The sequence below is a fragment of the Callorhinchus milii genome, unplaced genomic scaffold (assembly GCF_018977255.1).
Source record: "Callorhinchus milii isolate IMCB2004 unplaced genomic scaffold, IMCB_Cmil_1.0 Scaffold12, whole genome shotgun sequence".
Lineage (NCBI taxonomy): Eukaryota > Metazoa > Chordata > Chondrichthyes > Chimaeriformes > Callorhinchidae > Callorhinchus > Callorhinchus milii.
The window spans coordinates 601,568-619,518 of NW_024704753.1; the positions used below are offsets into that span (position 1 = coordinate 601,568).

The 17,951-nt window shown below is 50.7% G+C and overlaps 2 protein-coding genes across 4 annotated transcripts in view; both read left to right on the top strand.

Annotated features, from left to right (window-relative positions):
- The window catches only part of LOC103188784 (POC1 centriolar protein homolog A), a 29,846-nt gene extending 26,665 nt beyond the window's left edge, over positions 1-3,181 (top strand). For all 3 annotated transcript variants that reach the window (XM_007908890.2, XM_007908891.2, XM_042339815.1), the window contains exon 11: positions 2,870-3,181. In XM_007908890.2, the coding sequence (XP_007907081.2) occupies positions 2,870-2,965 (96 nt within the window). In that variant the 3' untranslated portion in view covers positions 2,966-3,181. The remainder of the gene's footprint in view (positions 1-2,869) is intronic.
- Positions 3,182-9,613: 6,432 nt separating this feature from the next.
- dusp7 (dual specificity phosphatase 7) lies at positions 9,614-16,109 on the top strand. The gene is made up of 3 exons (XM_007908892.2): positions 9,614-10,045; positions 11,608-12,048; positions 15,484-16,109. Exons 1-3 carry the CDS (start codon positions 9,649-9,651, stop codon positions 15,822-15,824), a joined length of 1,179 nt encoding a protein of 392 aa, XP_007907083.1. The 5' UTR covers positions 9,614-9,648; the 3' UTR covers positions 15,825-16,109.
- Positions 16,110-17,951: the final 1,842 nt, after the last annotated feature.

Below are 17,951 nucleotides of genomic sequence, written 5' to 3' on the forward strand. Positions count from 1 at the left end.
ACACTTGACCCTACATCAAGACTTGAGCTCGCAGTCCAGGCTGACAATCCAGCTCAGTACTGGGAGAGTGCTTTGTTGTCAGAGGTGTGACTTTTACATGGGACATTAACCTGAGCTCCCATCTACCTTTTCTTCAAGCCTACGTTAAAGGATTCCTCAACACTATTGGAAAAGAAAAGGGAGTTTCTCCCAGTATCCTAGTCAGCAGTCCACCACATTAGTCAAACATTCACCTTGTCACTATGGTGGGGCATTGCTTAGCACAATATGGCTGTTGCACTTAACCTACAAAGGCAGAATCTACACATGTCAATAATTACTGGTGAGCATTTTGAGATGTTTTGGCATTATAAGATTCATGTTTTCTTGCATTTTAAGATTCATTGCTAGAAACCGTCATTCGTCCATCTCTCTCTTCCCCCCCCCCCCCCCTTTTTCTCTCTAGATCTTCTCTACGCCTGTTTTATGTAAGGTTTCCCATTGTAACTGAGCAATAAAAGGTCCCGTTATTTAGTGATGGATTCCTCCCGCCCCCGCACTCAGGCCGGGTCCTGCTCTGCGGTTGACGTGTCGTTGGCACTGATCTGCAGACAGTGTTCTGCTCCCTCACATTCCATAGGTGATGTTTTCTTGGCAGCATCGAACAGTCTTTACATTTTGCGAGGATTTTTACAGATGTTGAGACGTAGGAACAGGTTGACCCCATCAAGCCTGTGCCGCTAATTTATTACATAATGTCATTCTGTTTCCCTGCCTTTTCTCCAATACCTGAATCTTTCTCTGCCCCCACCCACCCCCATATAACATCGCAATTGATTACGCGTGAACAGGTGTCAGCCTCCGAGGAGGGTGAGCGAGCGAGAGCCACAGTGTGGGGCAAGGGGTTTCCTGTAATTAATGACTTACACCAATGTCACTATGCTGTCAAGCTGCCCACAGACCCCTGTGTTATAGTGGCTCACAGAGCAGTGAGGGGTGCTCCTGTACTTAGGTGTTTTCCAGCACTCTGGTACACAGCCCTGTGTGAGAGTACTATATAAATGCAAATTGTTGTTGTTGAAGCACCAGAGCGCTGGGGGCTTTGGGATGTCTCAAGAGGGTCAGTTGGTCTGGTTTGCTCACCTTGCGTGAGGCACACATGGCTACTCAGTGATCTAAATCTCCTGCTCACTTCTCTTACCATTATTGTGCGGCTGGGGTGCTTGTACTCAGGTTTTCCACTTGGAAGTAAGAATTATTCGTGCCGGTTTTTCTAAACCCTTCATTGTTTTTTTAAATATTTTTTCAGCGAGTTGGCAGAAATCAATGAGTTGTTGTGGGACTGAGTCATTCACAGCTTAGTGTTAAAGTGGACGGCATTAATGAATTGTTCTGTTCCCACTTCATAATCTCTGGGGAAAAAAACAATTGTGTTCTGTCCTGATGACAACTTAAAGGGACATAAATTAGAGCTTCCCTCAGTCTGATGTTAAACCCGCTGTTTAGTCATAGTGTTACAGTGACGGTGTGAAGTGCTCTGTATAATCACACAATGTTACAAGACAGAATCGGCTCATTCGGCCCAGCAAGTCTGCACTGCTGTATTTGTCACTGCTCTCGTGACTATCTTTACTTACTCGGTGACTGGTGCAGCGAGTGTGGGATGGAAATCTGTCACTAATGCCAGATCCTTCTCAAACCATTTCCTTCAAACATCCGGTAGTCTCAGGTCTCGTGATCCCGATCTTAAACAAAGATCCTGTAAAGCTTTAAAAACTGCTCACATGCCGCTTATGAATGTGATCCTATTTGGGCCCCAGCCCTGAGGGAGCTTGGAGGAAGCTGTTTTACTGAGCTGTGCGGTCTGACTGAGCTGCGCGGTGCTGTTACATTCTGTCCCCAGACGTGCTCTCACACACACACACACACACACACACACACAGACATGCGTGCTCTCACACACACACACAGACATGCGTGCTCTCACACACACACACACACAGACATGCGTGCTCTCACACACACACACACAGACATGCGTGCTCTCACACACACAGACATGCGTGCTCTCACACACACACACACACACACACACACACACAGACATGCGTGCTCTCACACACACACACACACAGACATGCGTGCTCTCACACACACACACACAGACATGCGTGCTCTCACACACACACACACACACAGACATGCGTGCTCTCACACACACACACACACAGACATGCGTGCTCTCACACACACCACACACACACATGCGTGCTCTCACACACACACACACACACATGCGTGCTCTCACACACACACACACACACACACAGACATGCGTGCTCTCACACACACACACAGACATGCGTGCTCTCACACACACACAGACATGCATGCTCTCACACACACAGACATGCGTGCTCTCACACACACACACAGACATGCGTGCTCTCACACACACACACAGACATGCGTGCTCTCACACACACACACAGACATGCGTGCTCTCACACACACACACAGACATGCGTGCTCTCTCACACACACACAGACATGCGTGCTCTCACACACACACACACACAGACATGCGTGCTCTCACACACACACACACAGACATGCGTGCTCTCACACACACACACACAGACATGCGTGCTCTCACACACACACACACAGACATGCGTGCTCTCACACACACACACAGACATGCGTGCTCTCACACACACACACAGACATGCGTGCTCTCACACACACACACAGACATGCGTGCTCTCACACACACACACAGACATGCGTGCTCTCACACACACACACAGACATGCGTGCTCTCACACACAGACATGCGTGCTCTCACACACACAGTAAACATGACGCTGCTGTTACATTCTGTCCCCAGACTGTCGCGATCCTGGAACAGAGGCTGACACTGACCGAGGACAAACTGCGGGAGTGTCTGGAGCGAGTCCCTGTGAGTGTGAGGCCCACTGACTGATCACAGCAGGGTGGGGTGGGGTGGTGGGGGCACTGACTGATCACGGTGGGGCCACACTCCTTACATCACCTCCACCCTGTGAGTTATTGTGTGTTAATTAACAGTACCACCTCACTCACATTTGTTGTTTTCAGGAATAATTTGTATATTTTTGTATATTTTGTATAAGAGGAATATTTTTTCTCAATTTAATAAACAGTGTATTTTACTCCAGGACTCGTCCTTTTACCGACTCCACTTTTTATTCTATGTACATTTCGATTTCAAGGAAATCACCAGCTGAGGGTTCTCCTTCCCACCGACACTGAGACCTGGTGCCAATTGTTCACAGTGGGATGTTGGAGTCGGAGGTGTTTTTGCAATGAGCAGCGATGCGCAGACTCTGTGCTGTTGGTGGGGCCCCTGTGGGTCCTGTCCTCTCCTTCCTGTCTGGGTTTCAGAATCGGACTGAGAACACTTTACTCTCCAAGTTGAGTTGAGATAACGGACCAAAATAAATGCCGGTACATTTCCGCAGCCCAGAATGTCACCCAGCCTTAGCCCGTGAGAGGCTGTTTAGCTTTTATTTACAGAAAATTAAGGTGGAGGAAATTCTTAAACTCGGTCTTAATTCAGAAGCCATGTATTTTCCTCCCAAGTTATTACTAGAGACCGGCTTCCAAATGTACACTGAATTGAAGAGTTTCCACAATTCTGTGCCACTTTCAGTTTTTAAGACAAAACAAGGTACCATGGGCTGTAAGATTGGTTGGAAGTTCAGAACTCTGAACAGTATTTTAGTTAAACCTGATTTTAAAATATACTTAGAGGGATTGCAAACTCCTGCACAATGGGCACCGCACTGCAGCCTTTGACAGTCTGACGCCGTGAGCAACTCCTTCCCATTTGCCTGCTCTGTTCAAATCCTGTGTGCAGCTTCTCTGTGGCGATGTTTCTCAGAGGTTTATAATAATAATAATCCTTGCATTTGATACAGCGTCTTATCACATCGTTGAGACGTCTCAAAGTGCATCACAGGATATGCTGTAAAATGAAATAAAAATAGAAGTCGTGGGAACACTCAGCGGGTCAGGCAGCATCTATGGAGAGAGGTAAGTGAGTTCATGTTTCAGGTCGATGACCTTTCGTCAGAGAAACCACTTTTTCCATAGGTGCTGCCTGACCTGCTGAGTATTCCCAGCCACTTCTGTTTTTATTTCAGATTTCCAGCATCTGCAGTATTTTGCCTTTGTACACTGTAAAGTGTAGTGACTGTGTATTTTCTGGGTTAAACGGTGCTGGCGTTGACTCTGTTTCTGATTTACAGATGACGCAGGAAGCCAAGTGCAGGTCAGTCGGCTAATCCCTGGTTTAAAAGAGAGTCAGTGTCTTTATAGTGCTTTCCCACATCAAAACACCTCCATAGGTAATGATTGCCAAGTGCAGTGATTCTGTTACAGGTAAACGCTGCAGCCATTTTGAGCTCCGCAAACAGGTGAGAGACTGATTTTAATCTTGACAAGTGTTGGCCAGGACACCAGGAAAAACCTGCCTTCCCAGTGGAGGCGTGGGAACGTTTTAACGTGTGTCCGAAGACCAGGCAGATGGGGTCTGGGTTTAACGTCTCATCCGAAGCCCGGAATTAGTACAGCTTTGTTTGGTCATGAGATCACTCTGAGAGAATCTGTGCAGAACAATCCGATCGGCCACGCTCGCTGGGCTCGCACAGGAATCTCAGTGAGTGCTCACGGCGGTGTACAGTAACTCGCTGAGTGCCAGCAAAACTGGCTGATAGTGTGAGCGGCCAGACCACAGTGTCACTTACAGAGCAGAGCCAAGAGTCATTACCCTGAACAGTGGGTCTGAAGTGCAAGATGTGATGTGGGGGAGGGGAGCGCAGCAGGGGGAAGGGCAGTGTCAGTGGTACCTTCACCTGAGACATGCAAACGTTGTCTGTTCAGTTAAAGTCTGGAATATTATTGGCAAAGAGAAGGCAGATTAACCTCTTATTCACTTCCTGGCAGTTCATGTGACATTGCTGTACGCGGATCCATAATAAATAAACGGTCACTACACTTGGCAGCAACTTCCTATGAGATGTTGTGACATTACAGCCGCTGAGGCAAATGCGAGGATTCTTGTCGTTGCATTAAAGAGCCTTGGCTCTGACACTCGCCCTGCACTGCCCGGGGGTGGGGGCAATAAACAGCTGGGGAATCAGATTGAATGAAAGGCATGTTTAGATGTTAGCTTGACAGGGCAGTGCCAATTGGGAAGCAAGTCTTCAGCCACTGCTCCTCTGCCAGAATTCAGCACAATGACACATTGATATCGCGGTGCACATGTAGAGCATTTCATTATTATAGAGGAATGGGGGGAAGGTTATCGTTTGACTCTTTCTGAGTGACAAACTCAGGACAGATGGATGATGGTTGGGAGTGTGTGAATGAAGTGTGTGCTGGAGTCTTAACAACTGGGCAGTCAACACCAGGCTGATCCCTACCTCGTCCAGAACCCAGTCCGCTCGCTCCATCTCCAGCTCTCTCTCTCCGAGGCAAAGCCTTTACGCGCTGGCCAGCCATTGCCAAGCCTGTTGCTCACGTGCTCGTTCCCAGCCTTGTCGTTTTGATGATTCAGAAAGCTGGAAGTTATCGGGGATTTATAAAGCTTCTAATTGTCCATTTACATTTACAAAACCCCCCCAGCCTGATAGCGCAGCTGTGATGAAATCAGAGGCTGTTGTTTTAGTGGATGGATGAGCTCGGAGAAGATCTTGCATTTTTACAGACTCTGTAACCCTCACACATCTCCACACACTCCAGGGTTTTGAATACTTCACTATGGTCTCCCCCTCCCCTGAGCTCCTCGTTGATGTCTGTGTGTTCATTCCCAGCTTCCCACATCTTTTGACACTCTAGTGCAGTGCTGGGAGGGTTGCTGCATTGTTAGAAGTGCCGTCCTTTGAGTGCGATGGGAAACCTTTAAACCTAAGACGTTAGAGTCCCTCAGAGTTTCTCCTGGCTAACAATCTCCCGAAAATAAAATTGGTAGCTCTCTTCCTGTGGGATGTTGCTGTGAGCAAGTAACATTCACCCACGAAATACAGTCACTTTACTCTACAGTAAATCGTCGCGCTTTGAGAAGTCCTCCGATGTGACGGTGCTGTAATGACAACAACTTGCATTTTCACACACGATAGCATCTCGGAGCATTGATGAAATGCAAGTTATTATTAATAACTTGGGTGACTGATTCCGATCAATCTACTGGCCTTTCACTTCCTGCTCCCAATCAGCTTGGCCGATGTGACTGGACTGGACGCCCTGCAGTGACCTGTTTACTATCCGGAGCTTGTTTCTCTGTGGCTCGAACACGCTGAGGTTTTCCTGTTTAAACACTTTTAGAACCAAAATCTCTCCCCAGGAATCTGGTTGTAATGTTTGTCAGTGTTGTAACTACATTTCAGATTTTCATCAAATATTAACATTCTCCCAGAATCTGTGTGATTTTAAGGGTCAGATCAGGTGGGATTCCCAGGCTCCCGATGCTGAAGGTTGGATTTCTTCCAGCAATGAAGTTAATTGTGCTGCCAGTCAGTGCCTGTGTCTGTAACATACTCTCATTCTCCTTCCCTTCGGGGAATACAGGAAGCTTAAATGGCTTCATCATGAACCAGTAAGTGTCCATTAAAGGGAGCAGAGAACGAGCTGTGTAAAGATCAGCCCGGGGGGGGGAATGAGCTGTGTAAAGAGTAGCTGGGGTGCCAGGCAGGGAGGTTGATAATAATAATAATCCTTGCATTTGATATAGTGCTTTTCACGTCGGGAGGACGTCCCAAAACGCTTCACAGAACACACTGTAAAGTGAATTGACTGTATCTTTGTGGGCGAACGCGGCAGCCAATTGCGCACAGCAATAATGTCCCACAAAGTGTCGTAGATTGAAAATGACCAATTTATTATTGTTTTGTTTTGGAGGGATTATTATTAGGCTCTGTGTGGAGTAAGGAAACTTGCCCGAGGTTTGGCCCTCTGCCTGGAATTGAACTCAGGTCTCTCACTCGCAAAGCGAGTGCTCTAACCACTGAGCTACAGGACTCCACAAAATGTCCTTGTGTTGCTCAGAGTTGAGCCCAGGAGCGGCAACGTTTTATATTGTCATTTTTTTAAGAAAAAACCACGGGTGTGGGAAACAACCATGTTGGCCGTCCATTTCGTTCTCAGCTTCAGCGCTGTCTGGCACGTTTTCCTGCTGTTTGTCCAGCTAGGACCACCCTACCCATCAGGGCTTTGGCTGCAGGGTTAATACGAGCTGAGAGGGAGGATTCCTTGCCCTCAGTTACTGCTCTGCCCTTCCAAGTCCTGCCGATGAGCCAGGCTTCAGTGACTGGGCTCAAGTCTTAATCTCGCTCTGAGTTTAGTGTTTTCTTATGGGTATAGTATACGTACACTGCTAATATCCCGCTGTTTGGAATTCTTGTGAAATAAGCGGCATTCTCCAAAACAACCCAGTGACAATTATTGCTCAATGAGTGTCGCAATCACAGGCACTTCCCCAGTGGAGTCTTGTAACAACGCCAGTGGTGGTTGGCTAACACTCTGTGCACATCCTATTGACAAATTGTTGGGAGAATAGTGCATGAGTAACACTTGTGTTTCTGTACAGTGCGAGTTTACATGTGCAAAGCTGCTGGTAGGCTAACTCCCAGTGACTTGTAGACCTGCCCATGTTTACAATGAAACCCCCCCCCCCCCCCCAAAAAGGACTTTGTAACTTAAAGCAGCTTGAATATTCAGAAAGGAAAACAATGCTCTCCAACTATTAATGTGTCCCAGGAGAACATTCCGACCACATACAAACTCCATCGCCAGGCAGTGGGCAGGACATCTGCAGGCCGACCTCAGACACTAATAATTATTATAATAATAATCCTTGCATTCAATATAGCCTTATCACGCCGTTGAGACATCTCAAAGCGATTCACAGAATATATTTTAAAGTGAGTTGACTGTATATTTTTGGGAGCAAAACACGGCAGCCAATTGTGCACAGCAGCATCCCACAAACAGTCGGGGATTTTTTTTGGGGTGGGGGTTAATTCCCCCTGGGAATGCTTTAAACGTAATGCAGAACTTTTTAAAAGATTATTATCCATGTACTTAACATATATCTCTATATAAAGGATGTGGGTAAAGGGCAGAGGAATCGGACTAAACGGAAAGTCCTTTTCCCTCCATCTGTGCTGTAACATCCTCTGATTCTATAATTGTGACAATAATTTCCTCCTCAGACAAACACAAAATGGAACGTGAAGAAGTGAAATCCTTTTAAGCTCTGAACCTCTCAGGCTCGGGGGAATGTGCTTAATCTGACTTTCATCTTATTTGTTGAGGGAAGCGGTGGTGGCAGATTGCAGCACATTCAAGAGGGAATTAGGCTGCTATTTGGCACAGAAATCGATTCGGGTGTGAGAGACGCAGAGAAGTGAAGGATTATTTCTTTCACTTCGAGACCAGCCAGCCAAGCAGGAGGGCTGACGTGGTGTGTTCCGGTCCCGCACGTACATTCCTTTGCTTATTTTTGTCCTTTTTTTGAGCGGCGATCTTGGGTTGGATATAAGCGGTTGGATAATTTATGGTAACAGAAAGGGAAGTATCCCTTTAGAGCTACGAAACGTTACCCGAAGCAGAACCACTAAAAACAGAAGTTGTTGATCCTATTTGAGGACAGAGCATCAGATTGGTTTACAGGAAACGCACAGAAGCGTTTTGTGGGAAGGAAACCGTTTGGAAAGTGTTCTGGAGCTACGCCAGGACCAGAACAAGGTGGGGGAGGACGATCATAGATACTTAGTCAAAAGGTTGTGGGTTCAGGCATTACTGCAGCACTCGAAGCTGAGGCTCCAGCCCAGTGTCGCGGAGCGCCAGGTTATCAGCGGAGCAGCCCATGAGGTGAGATGCTAAGCCCAGATCTCCTCGCCCTGTGAGAGGTGAATGTTAAAGCTCCTGTGACTATTGCCCACTGGACTGTAGTTCCTCCCAGTGTCGTGGCCACCAGTGCTCCCCATGACAGTGGTCATTTTGTCTGGAGCGCCAAACACGGCTCCGTGTTGGGACTCGCTGTGGGCAAACTACTGGCTGCTGGTTTTGCCTACAAAATACCCAGTCACTACACTCGCCAGCGCCGCCCTGTGAGCGCCAGCGCTGTGAGTGGACTCCGCGCCACTCGGTTCATTGAGAAGAACACTCGGTTCCCGCCCCGAGCGCTGGCGCCGTGACGTGGCAGCGTCTCATTGGCTTCCCGCTTCGGTTACATTGGACGACGTCACAATCGCCCCGTAGCCCCGCCTCGGCCTCGCACCGATTGGCCGCCTGGGCGGCGCCGATTGGCGGAGGCGGCGAGTGGCGTGTGGCGGAACCAACCGGAGGGCGGCGGGGCCGGGGGGCGGGGCCTCCAGTGACAAGTGTGTGTGAGAAGCAGGAAGTGAAGCGGCGGCGCCCAGAGGCGAGGCTGAGCCGCGCGAGTCCCGACCCCGTCCCGAGCCCCGGAGCCCCGGAGCCGACCCTCAGCCCCGCTCAGCCCCGCTCAGCCCGGCCTGGCTCAGCCCCGCGCCCGGCGGACAACCCCTCGCCGCCCCCCACCCCCCCTCCCGCTTCTCGGCTCGTCAGCTCCTCGGGGAATCGAGCCACAAAGGAGCATTCCTCATGAGAAACCATCTCTTCTGCCCCCCCTCGGCCATGGCGATGTGTAAGAGTGCCGCCTGGCTCCAGGAGCAGCTGGAAGCCGGTGCCCACAGTCCGCTGCTGCTGCTGCTCGACTGCCGATCGCACGACTTCTACGAGTCCTCGCACGTCGAGGCGGCCATCAACGTGGTGATCCCGGGGCTGATGCTGCGGCGGCTGAAGAAAGGTAATCTGCCCATCAAGTCGCTGATCCCCAACAACGAGGATAAGGAGAAGTTCGCGAAGCGCTGTAAGAGCGACACAGTGCTGCTGTACGACGAGGGCAGCAGCGAGCGGCAGGACAGCGGCGCGGGGTCGGTACTCGCTCTGCTGCTCCACAAACTCAGGGACGATGGCTGCGAGGCGTATTTTTTGGAAGGTGAGTGAGTGAGTGAGTGACTGTCGGCGGCGGCGGCGGGTGTCGGTGTTCGCTTGCGCCAGTTTGGCCGCTGTCACGGTTGACCGTCGCCCGAGTCCGTGTCGGCGTCGTGTTTATTTACAGTTACACTGACACTGTTTGCGCCAATTGATTCACTCGCACCCTTTTAGCTCCTGAGTTTGCCCCAATGTCTGTACTTCATAAGGTCGCAGTCTCGCGACCTTTATATTACTGCCGTATTATAATAAAACACTTATTAGTTACGATCTGCGGAGAGTTTCCTCTCTCTCTGCCTTTACACTGTAATCGCTGTTGCAGAGACGGACACAGAGAGAGAGAGTAGAGAGGTTTTTGCTAAAGCAATGGCTGATCGTGGCTTCTCTTCCTGTGGGGCTCAGCAGTGGTTCACAGTCGCTGCTGGAGTTAGGAATGTGGCACAAGGAGGAGGGGGCAGCTTTCTGCTGGATTTAATAATAATAATAATAATAATAATAATAATAAAAGGAGACTGGGAGACAGTATTCCCCACTCAGTCTGTGCTCTGTCCGATCTGCGCTTCTTTTTAAGATGTAGATTCTGTAAAAGGACTTTGCACTTTCTGCTCACAGTTGTTTACACACATCCCGGACTCACACATCCACTCACACGCACTCCCCCCCCCCCACCCCAACCCGACACAACCCCACACACAGACACACTCACTTACCCCCCCCCCACACACACCCCCACACACACACCCTCACACACAGACACACTCACTTACCCCCCCCCAACACACACCCCCACACCCTCACACACACCCCCTCACACACAGACACACTCACTTACCCCCCCCCACACACACACCCCACACCCCCTCACACACAGACACACTCACTTACCCCCCCCACACACACACACCCCACACCCTCACACACATCCCCCCCACACACACACCCACACACACACACACACACACACACACCCTCACACCCCCCCCCACACACACACACACCCCACACCCTCACACCCCCCCCACACACACACACACACCCCACACCCTCACACCCCCCCCCCCACACACACCCACACCCCCCCCCCACACACACACACACACGAGCTGCCGCCAGATTTTTTAGTGTCAAAAAGAAAACCCCAAAAAGTTGGATTCAGATTCCAAAATGGCTTCGCTTTGTTGCCTTTTGCTTCAGGGATTTTTTTTGGGGAAAAAAAAGTATTTTCATGAATGAACCCTCCCCTTCTCTTTGTAATGATAGCTGTGAAGGTTGGTCAGCGAAGTGTGTCTTGAGGAGGAGGGAAGTGAAGGGTAAACGTTTCTGCCTCATTTCAGCCACGGTTTGAACTTTCTTTTTTTGTATGTGTATTGGTTCGATTTTTATTAAACATAAACTTGAGGGAACCAACTTTGCTGTGAGCTGTTAACACATGTGTGTCTGTGTGTGTGTCTGTCTCTGTCTGTGTGTGTGTCTGTCTGTGTGTGTCTGTCTGTCTGTGTGTGTGTCTGTCTGTGTGTCTGTCTGTCTGTGTGTCTGTCTGTGTGTCTGTGTGTCTGTCCCACACAGGGGGCTTCAGTAAGTTTCAGAGTGAGTACCCGGAGCATTGCCAGACGAGCCTGGAGCACAGCGCCTGCCCCAACAGTTCTCCCCCGGTGTCGGTGCTGGGGTTGGGGGGGCTCCGGATCAGCACCGACTGCCTCTCAGACAGCGAGTCGGACGCGGACCGGGAGCTGGGCAGCGCCACCGAGCTGGAGGGCAGCCCGTTGCTTGGCTCCCAGCCCGCATTCCCCGTCCAGATCCTGCCCTACCTGTACCTGGGATGTGCCAAGGACTCCACCAACCTGGACGTGTTGGGCAAATACGGCATCAGATACATCCTGAACGTCACCCCCAACCTCCCCAACATGTTCGAGAACGACGGCGAGTTTAAATACAAACAGATTCCCATCTCAGACCACTGGAGCCAGAACCTCTCGCAGTTCTTCCCTGAGGCCATTTCATTCATAGGTCAGTGTTTTCCCTCTTTGCTTTCCAGCTTTTTGTTTATCTCGGGATTGAACCTTTTCCAGTGTCTTCCTTTCCTCCCCCCTCCCCCCCCCCCCCCCCCACTCTCTCTCCCCTCCTCCTCGGTTCCTCTCTTACCCCTTTTCTTCCCCCTCTCTCACTCCCTTCCCCAGTCTCCCTGTTTGTTTTATAATAGTAAATAATAATAATGATAATCCTTGCATTGTATCGCATTGTCGAGATGTCTCCAAGCGCTTCACAGGATATACTGAAATGAAGTCTAGTGACTGTATTTTGTGGGCGAAATGAAGCAGTCAGCTTGTTCACAGCAACATGCTATGAACAGCCAATGGAACAATTTTATTTGGGGGATTGTTGGCCAGGACAGGGGGAGAGAGAAACTTCCTTCTCGTTTCCAATAGTGCGCGGGATCTTCAACATCCACCTGAACAGGACCTCGGTTTAACGTCTCGTCTGAAATATCACCTAAATATCTGTTTCTAGGGAATCATAAGATACGTTTTTTGAGGATCCCGAGAAGAAATTAGTTATTCTGTGGGTTTGTGTTTGTATGTCCTGAGTGCGGACTATTCTACCGCCCTCCTCGCCGGTCTCCCCTCCACTGCCATCCATAAAATCCAAATCATTCAAAACTCTGCCGCCCGCATTCTCACCCGCCCCAAACCCCACTCCCCGGTCTCTCCTCAAAACAGTACCCGTTACCTTTGTTCCTCCGGGTCTGGCCTCCTCCTCGTCCCCCGAGTCCTCCGCTCCACCCTCGGTGGCCATGCCTTCAGCCACTACGCCCCGAGGCTCTGGAACTGCCTTCCTCACTCCCTTCATCTCGCTCACTCTCTTCCCATTTTCAGGTCTCTGCTGAAGACCTTTCTTTTCAACCGCACCTTTGGTCACCTTCCTCCCCCTCCCCCTGGGTCGGTCCCAGTATCCGTTACTGTAAAGCTCTCTGTGAGAGCTGTCCGGCGTGGAGGGCACTATATAAATCCCAAGTTGTTGTTGTTGCGGTCGTGGTCAGTCATCGTGTACATTTGCAGCCCAGAAGGAGGCCTTTTGGCTCACAGAGACGGTCATTCATCATCACACTGCCCATTGGCCGGAACCCGCCAAGCCAGTCAGAGGTCAGTTGGGCAGTTAGTGGACAGTGAATTGCTGGGCAGGGTTTAACGCTCTGTCTCTTGCCCGTGTCTGGAGCTCTAGAGTGGGCAGGAATCTGTGTTAGGAACATAGGAACAGGAGGAGGCCATTCAACTCTTTGAGCCTGTTCCACCATTCTATTGGATCATGGCTGATAGTATTGAATGTGATGGTGGGATATGATCTGAAGCTAACCTCGTCCCTACGTTCCTCTCAAACTGATGTCTTGGCACTGAAGGTCCATGGCAGGAACTGAAGACTATTTGACAATCAGTTGCCCAACAGCATGTTTCAGTAGCCGCTCGATGTGCTTTGAGTTGGGAGCTCGGTTTGTGAATGACCTTTTCTGGCCTGTGTTCTGTTGCTGAGGTTCCTCCACTCACTCACCCAGAGACCCACAACCAGAGACATCACAGACCTGAAGGCCATTTGGCCCATTGTGTCTTGTGTCGCTCCCTTCAGCAATCCTTCCTGTTCACTCAGGCTGTGGATCCAGTCAGCGAACATTTGTGAAGTCAATATTCCTGACTGTGTTTGGGGTGGGAGGGGTGTCTGACTCGTCCCTCGCACCCTACGCCCCAACTTCAGAGGTCATGCTTTCAGCCCCCAAACTCTGGAACACTCTCCCTCAATTCCTCCGCCTTGCCCCCTCTCTCCCCTCTTTCAAGTCCCGCCTGAAAACTTTCCTGTTAAACCGTACTGACGGCCACCCCCCCTCCGGCTCGGAGTCAGGCTTCGCCACTGTTAAGCGCTCTGAGACGCTATCCTGCTTGGAGGGCGCTATACAAATGCAAGTTGTAGTTGTCTGTGTGTGTATTGTGTTAGGTTTGGGGAGGGTGGGGGGCGGGGGGTAGTACGCGCCCCCTCAAGATCCACATCTGATGGAAAGGTTCCTAATTGGGACTTGGATTAATGTTGAAACTTTTTTATTAAAGTCTATGAAAACCTGTAGATTTAAAGCCTCTAATTCTCGTGGGGATTTTTTTAACAAAACATCTGAAAAGCGCTTGGCAGTTGGTGGTCGGGAGGAGGTGAATGAGTGAGGAAATGAGAGATTTAAAGGTGGTGAAAGTCCCGGGGTGGGGAAGAGGACGAGGAGGAGGAGAGGGTGGAAGGCGTGGAGAGATAAGAGGCGGAAGCGATGACGTGAGTGAGAGAGGAAGGGAGGGGTGGTGTGGAGTCATTCTTGTTTTACAGGTTCCAATGAGCGGTTTGTTATCAGCAACTGGGTTTCCTGGTTGAGTAATTCACAGCTCACTAACTCCTACAATCTGCAGACGCATTTTTTTCTCTCAGTTTATTTCTGTATCCCGGGCCTGAAGTTCAGGCCACCCCACCGCCCCCCCCCCCCCGCCCCCCCCCCCCGGTCTTACTCTGCGGCTTTGTTTTTGTTTTGATTTTAAGTTGCTGCAGAATTCTGGCAAATTATTTGTTCACGTCTTAACTTGTGTTTCTTTTTGAGAAACTGCAGCTTCCAGAGTCCGGCTGTATTTAAGAACTTCCCAACGCCAGCGCCTCGGGTGGGGGTCACTGCATAGTCAGAGACACCGTCCTTCATATGAGATGTTAAACTGAGGTCCTGTTTGTGTCCTTTTCAGGCGGATGTTAAAGATCCCATGGCACTGTCGGAAAAGAGAAGGGAGTTCCTCTCTTGCTCCTGCTGTGCGCAATTTGCTGCCGCATTTCGCCCACAAAATATAGTCAACTCACTTTACAGTGTATATTCCGTGAAGCGCTTTGAGAAGTCTCAATGACGTGATAAGGCGCTGTATCAAATGCGAGGATTATTAGTAATAATGCTTCACTGTCTTAAACTGAAGAGGAAATGGCCTTTGGGCTGGGATCGGGTGGAATTTTGGGTGTGGCTGCCTGGTTAAAGTGCCTGATTACTTGGGTTAAGGGTCAACGAGTTCTGACCACAACAAAAACAACAACTTGCATTTACACAGTGCCTTCACACAGGCTGGTGTCTCCGAGTGTTTAACAGTGGCCCAACCGGGGAGAGGAGGCCATAGTCACGGTCGAAGAGGAAGGTCTTCAGTTGTGATCTGAAGATTGGGAAGGAGGGGATTGATGGCTAAAGTTTTGGGGTGTAGTGGCTAAAAGTAGCGGCCGAGGACGGTGGAATGGAGTGGGCGAGGGACAAGTAGGAGGCCGGAGCCAGCCGAGCGGAGGGAAGTGGGGTCAAGCCAGGTTGTGAGGGAGGGCTGAGCTGAAGACGAGTGTGAGGATGTTGAAGCCTCAAACCACTGACATGTTGTCTCTCTGTCTCTGTCTCTGTCACAGACGAGGCACGCGCCAAGCACTGTGGCGTGCTGGTACACTGCCTGGCGGGGATCAGTCGTTCGGTCACCGTCACCGTAGCCTACCTCATGCAGAAGCTCAACCTGTCTCTCAACGACGCCTACGACTTTGTCAAGAGGAAAAAGTCCAACATCTCCCCCAACTTCAACTTCATGGGCCAACTGCTGGACTTCGAGAGGACTCTGGGGACGACCAGCCCGTGTGACAACAACAACAGCAGCAACGCCAACGGCAACAGCAACAGCCGGGCCAAGTCTGAGCTGCACTTCACCACCCCCACCTCACACAGCGTCTTCCAGCTCCACTCGCTGGAGTCCACATGAAGCCTGGGGGGGGGCTCATCGCTGCCCACCGCTTCCTCACTGACGTTTATTTTCCGGGTGGTCTGGGCGCAGGATGACCTGGTCTGCCTCGCTCTGGCTTGGCTGCCTGACCTCCCGGGGCAGCCTGTGACTGTCACTAGCGAAGGCCACAGAAACCGTCCGAAGAAATGAGGCTTTAGCCTCAAGAGGCATTAAACAGCTTCTCTTTTCAGGGGAAACATTGGATTTTCAGAGCACGGCTCTCTCTCTCTGTGTCTCTGTCTCACTTTATCTCTCTCCCTCCCTCTGTGTCTGTCCCTCTCTCTCTCTGTGTGTCTCTCTCTCTCTTTCTCTCTCTCTCCCCCGGTATATGTGTCTCTCTCTTTGTTCTCACTCTCTGTCACGTTTCTCTGTATGTACGTTTCTTCTCTCTCTCGTGTGTGTGTGTCTCCCTCTGTCTATCTCTCCGCCCCTCTCCCTCTGGCCACAGTTTTGTTTGATTGCACGCCCGGCTGGTCCTTGCGGACGTGTCGCTGAGGTTGAGGGGGTTGACGGGCTGATGGGGGTGTCCCTCGTGTCACTGCGGTTGAGGGGGTGGGGGGGGGGGGCTGTAGGGGGGGGTCCCTCATGTCCTACGGTTTGTGTCCTTTTCAAAAGACTCGACTTGTACAAACTATTGTCCAATCAGCTTGTTTTGACGGGTGGGAGGGGGCAGTTTACTCCGCTCCCCCCTCACTGCACTGCACAGCAGTGAAGCCGTTTTCAGTCCCACTTGGCGTCTGGGTCTCCGTGGAGAGTGTTTCATTGTGTGTCAGTGCCAGTAGGCGTGGGGCTGGCGTTCGCCTGTAGCCAGGGCTTGCCTGTACCTGGTTTTTTTTTTTGCCTGTACCTGGTGCGGGCCCCGGGTTTGCCTGTACCTCGGGTTCGCCTGGACCGGGTTGTTCGCCTGTCGCCGGCATGGGGGGGTGGAAGTTCGCCTGTACCCGGAGTTCGCCTGTACCCGGTGTGTTTTTATGGTGAGTCGCGGATCGCCAGTGGGGACTGTTTTTAAGCCGTTTCCTCAAGTGCCGCTGAAGACATTTGGACGTTTATTTTTTTATTGTTGACGAGTCTCGAGGCTACTTTGTGGAAACGTTTTTTATTGTCTGCGGATCGCGGACACAGTGGGGCGCAGGGCGGGAGGGGGGGGGGTTTGCTCTGAATCCTCCCGCCCACGGCCCCCACTTTTTACCCTTTTACTCGGAGCGTCTCTGTCTCTGTGTTTGTTGTGGAGACTCGCGGATTCTCGCTCTCGGACCTTTGCCATCGCGTTGGAATTTCCACAATATTTTGCAAAAAAGACGCAAATGATCCTGAGATTTTTGTAGCTTTGGGAGTGTTTATTGGTGAGTCGGCGAGGCTGAGATTAACAGGCGGCAGTGACCACGCAGCTCGGGGTGGGGGGGGGGAGGGGGCGAGAGATGTGGGGGGGAATTTGGTTCATTGTAAAATGGACTTTTTTTTTGCACCTTAACCTCATTTTGAGGATTTTCAGGGATTTTACCAAAATGCATGCCTCGCCCTCGCCCCCCACTTGCCCCTCGCCCCCCTGTCGGGGTGTGAGACCCCGTGTTGCCGGCCTGTCTCGGAGGTGTCTCGCTTTCTGATTTATGAAGGACAGAAACTATATTGTATCGTAACCAATATCCCTGTTTATACTGCAAATAAAATAAATACCAATTATTTTTTCTTTACATCCCAGTCTCCTGGTTTGTGCTCAGTGTAGCTGTGTCTCACCAGCACTCACGCTCGCGGTCTGTTTTGGGGGCGAGGGGCGTGTTGGGAATCTGTGTTTTGATTGGGGATGGTTGGTATTGTGTGTGTGGGGTGGGAACTCAGTGTGTGTGTAGGTGGCTGTGTGTGTGGCTTAGTGTATGCGTATGGGGGTGGCTCAGTGTGTGTGTGCAGATGTGGGTGAGGTTAGTTACACTGCTGTGGCTGCTCATTAATGAGAGAGACACAGATATACACACAACACACACATAGATACGCACACACGCGGCAGGAGTTCAGACTGTAGCTTTCTCTTGCTCTGTAAGCAACGCCTGTGATGAAATGTGCTTAACCCTTTCAGCTCCTGGTGTGTCTGCACTCAGTCCATCCTCCCCC

What these genes read in the sequence shown, in the direction of transcription:
- dusp7 (XM_007908892.2), top strand. Translation starts at nt 9,649, where the DNA reads ATGAGAAACCATCTCTTCTGCCCCCCCTCGGCCATGGCGATGTGTAAG. An exon ending in CGAGGCGTATTTTTTGGAAG is followed by an intron (nt 10,046 to 11,607) that starts GTGAGTGAGTGA and finishes TGTCCCACACAG; the next exon opens with GGGGCTTCAGTAAGTTTCAG. An exon ending in TGAGGCCATTTCATTCATAG is followed by an intron (nt 12,049 to 15,483) that starts GTCAGTGTTTTC and finishes TCTCTGTCACAG; the next exon opens with ACGAGGCACGCGCCAAGCAC.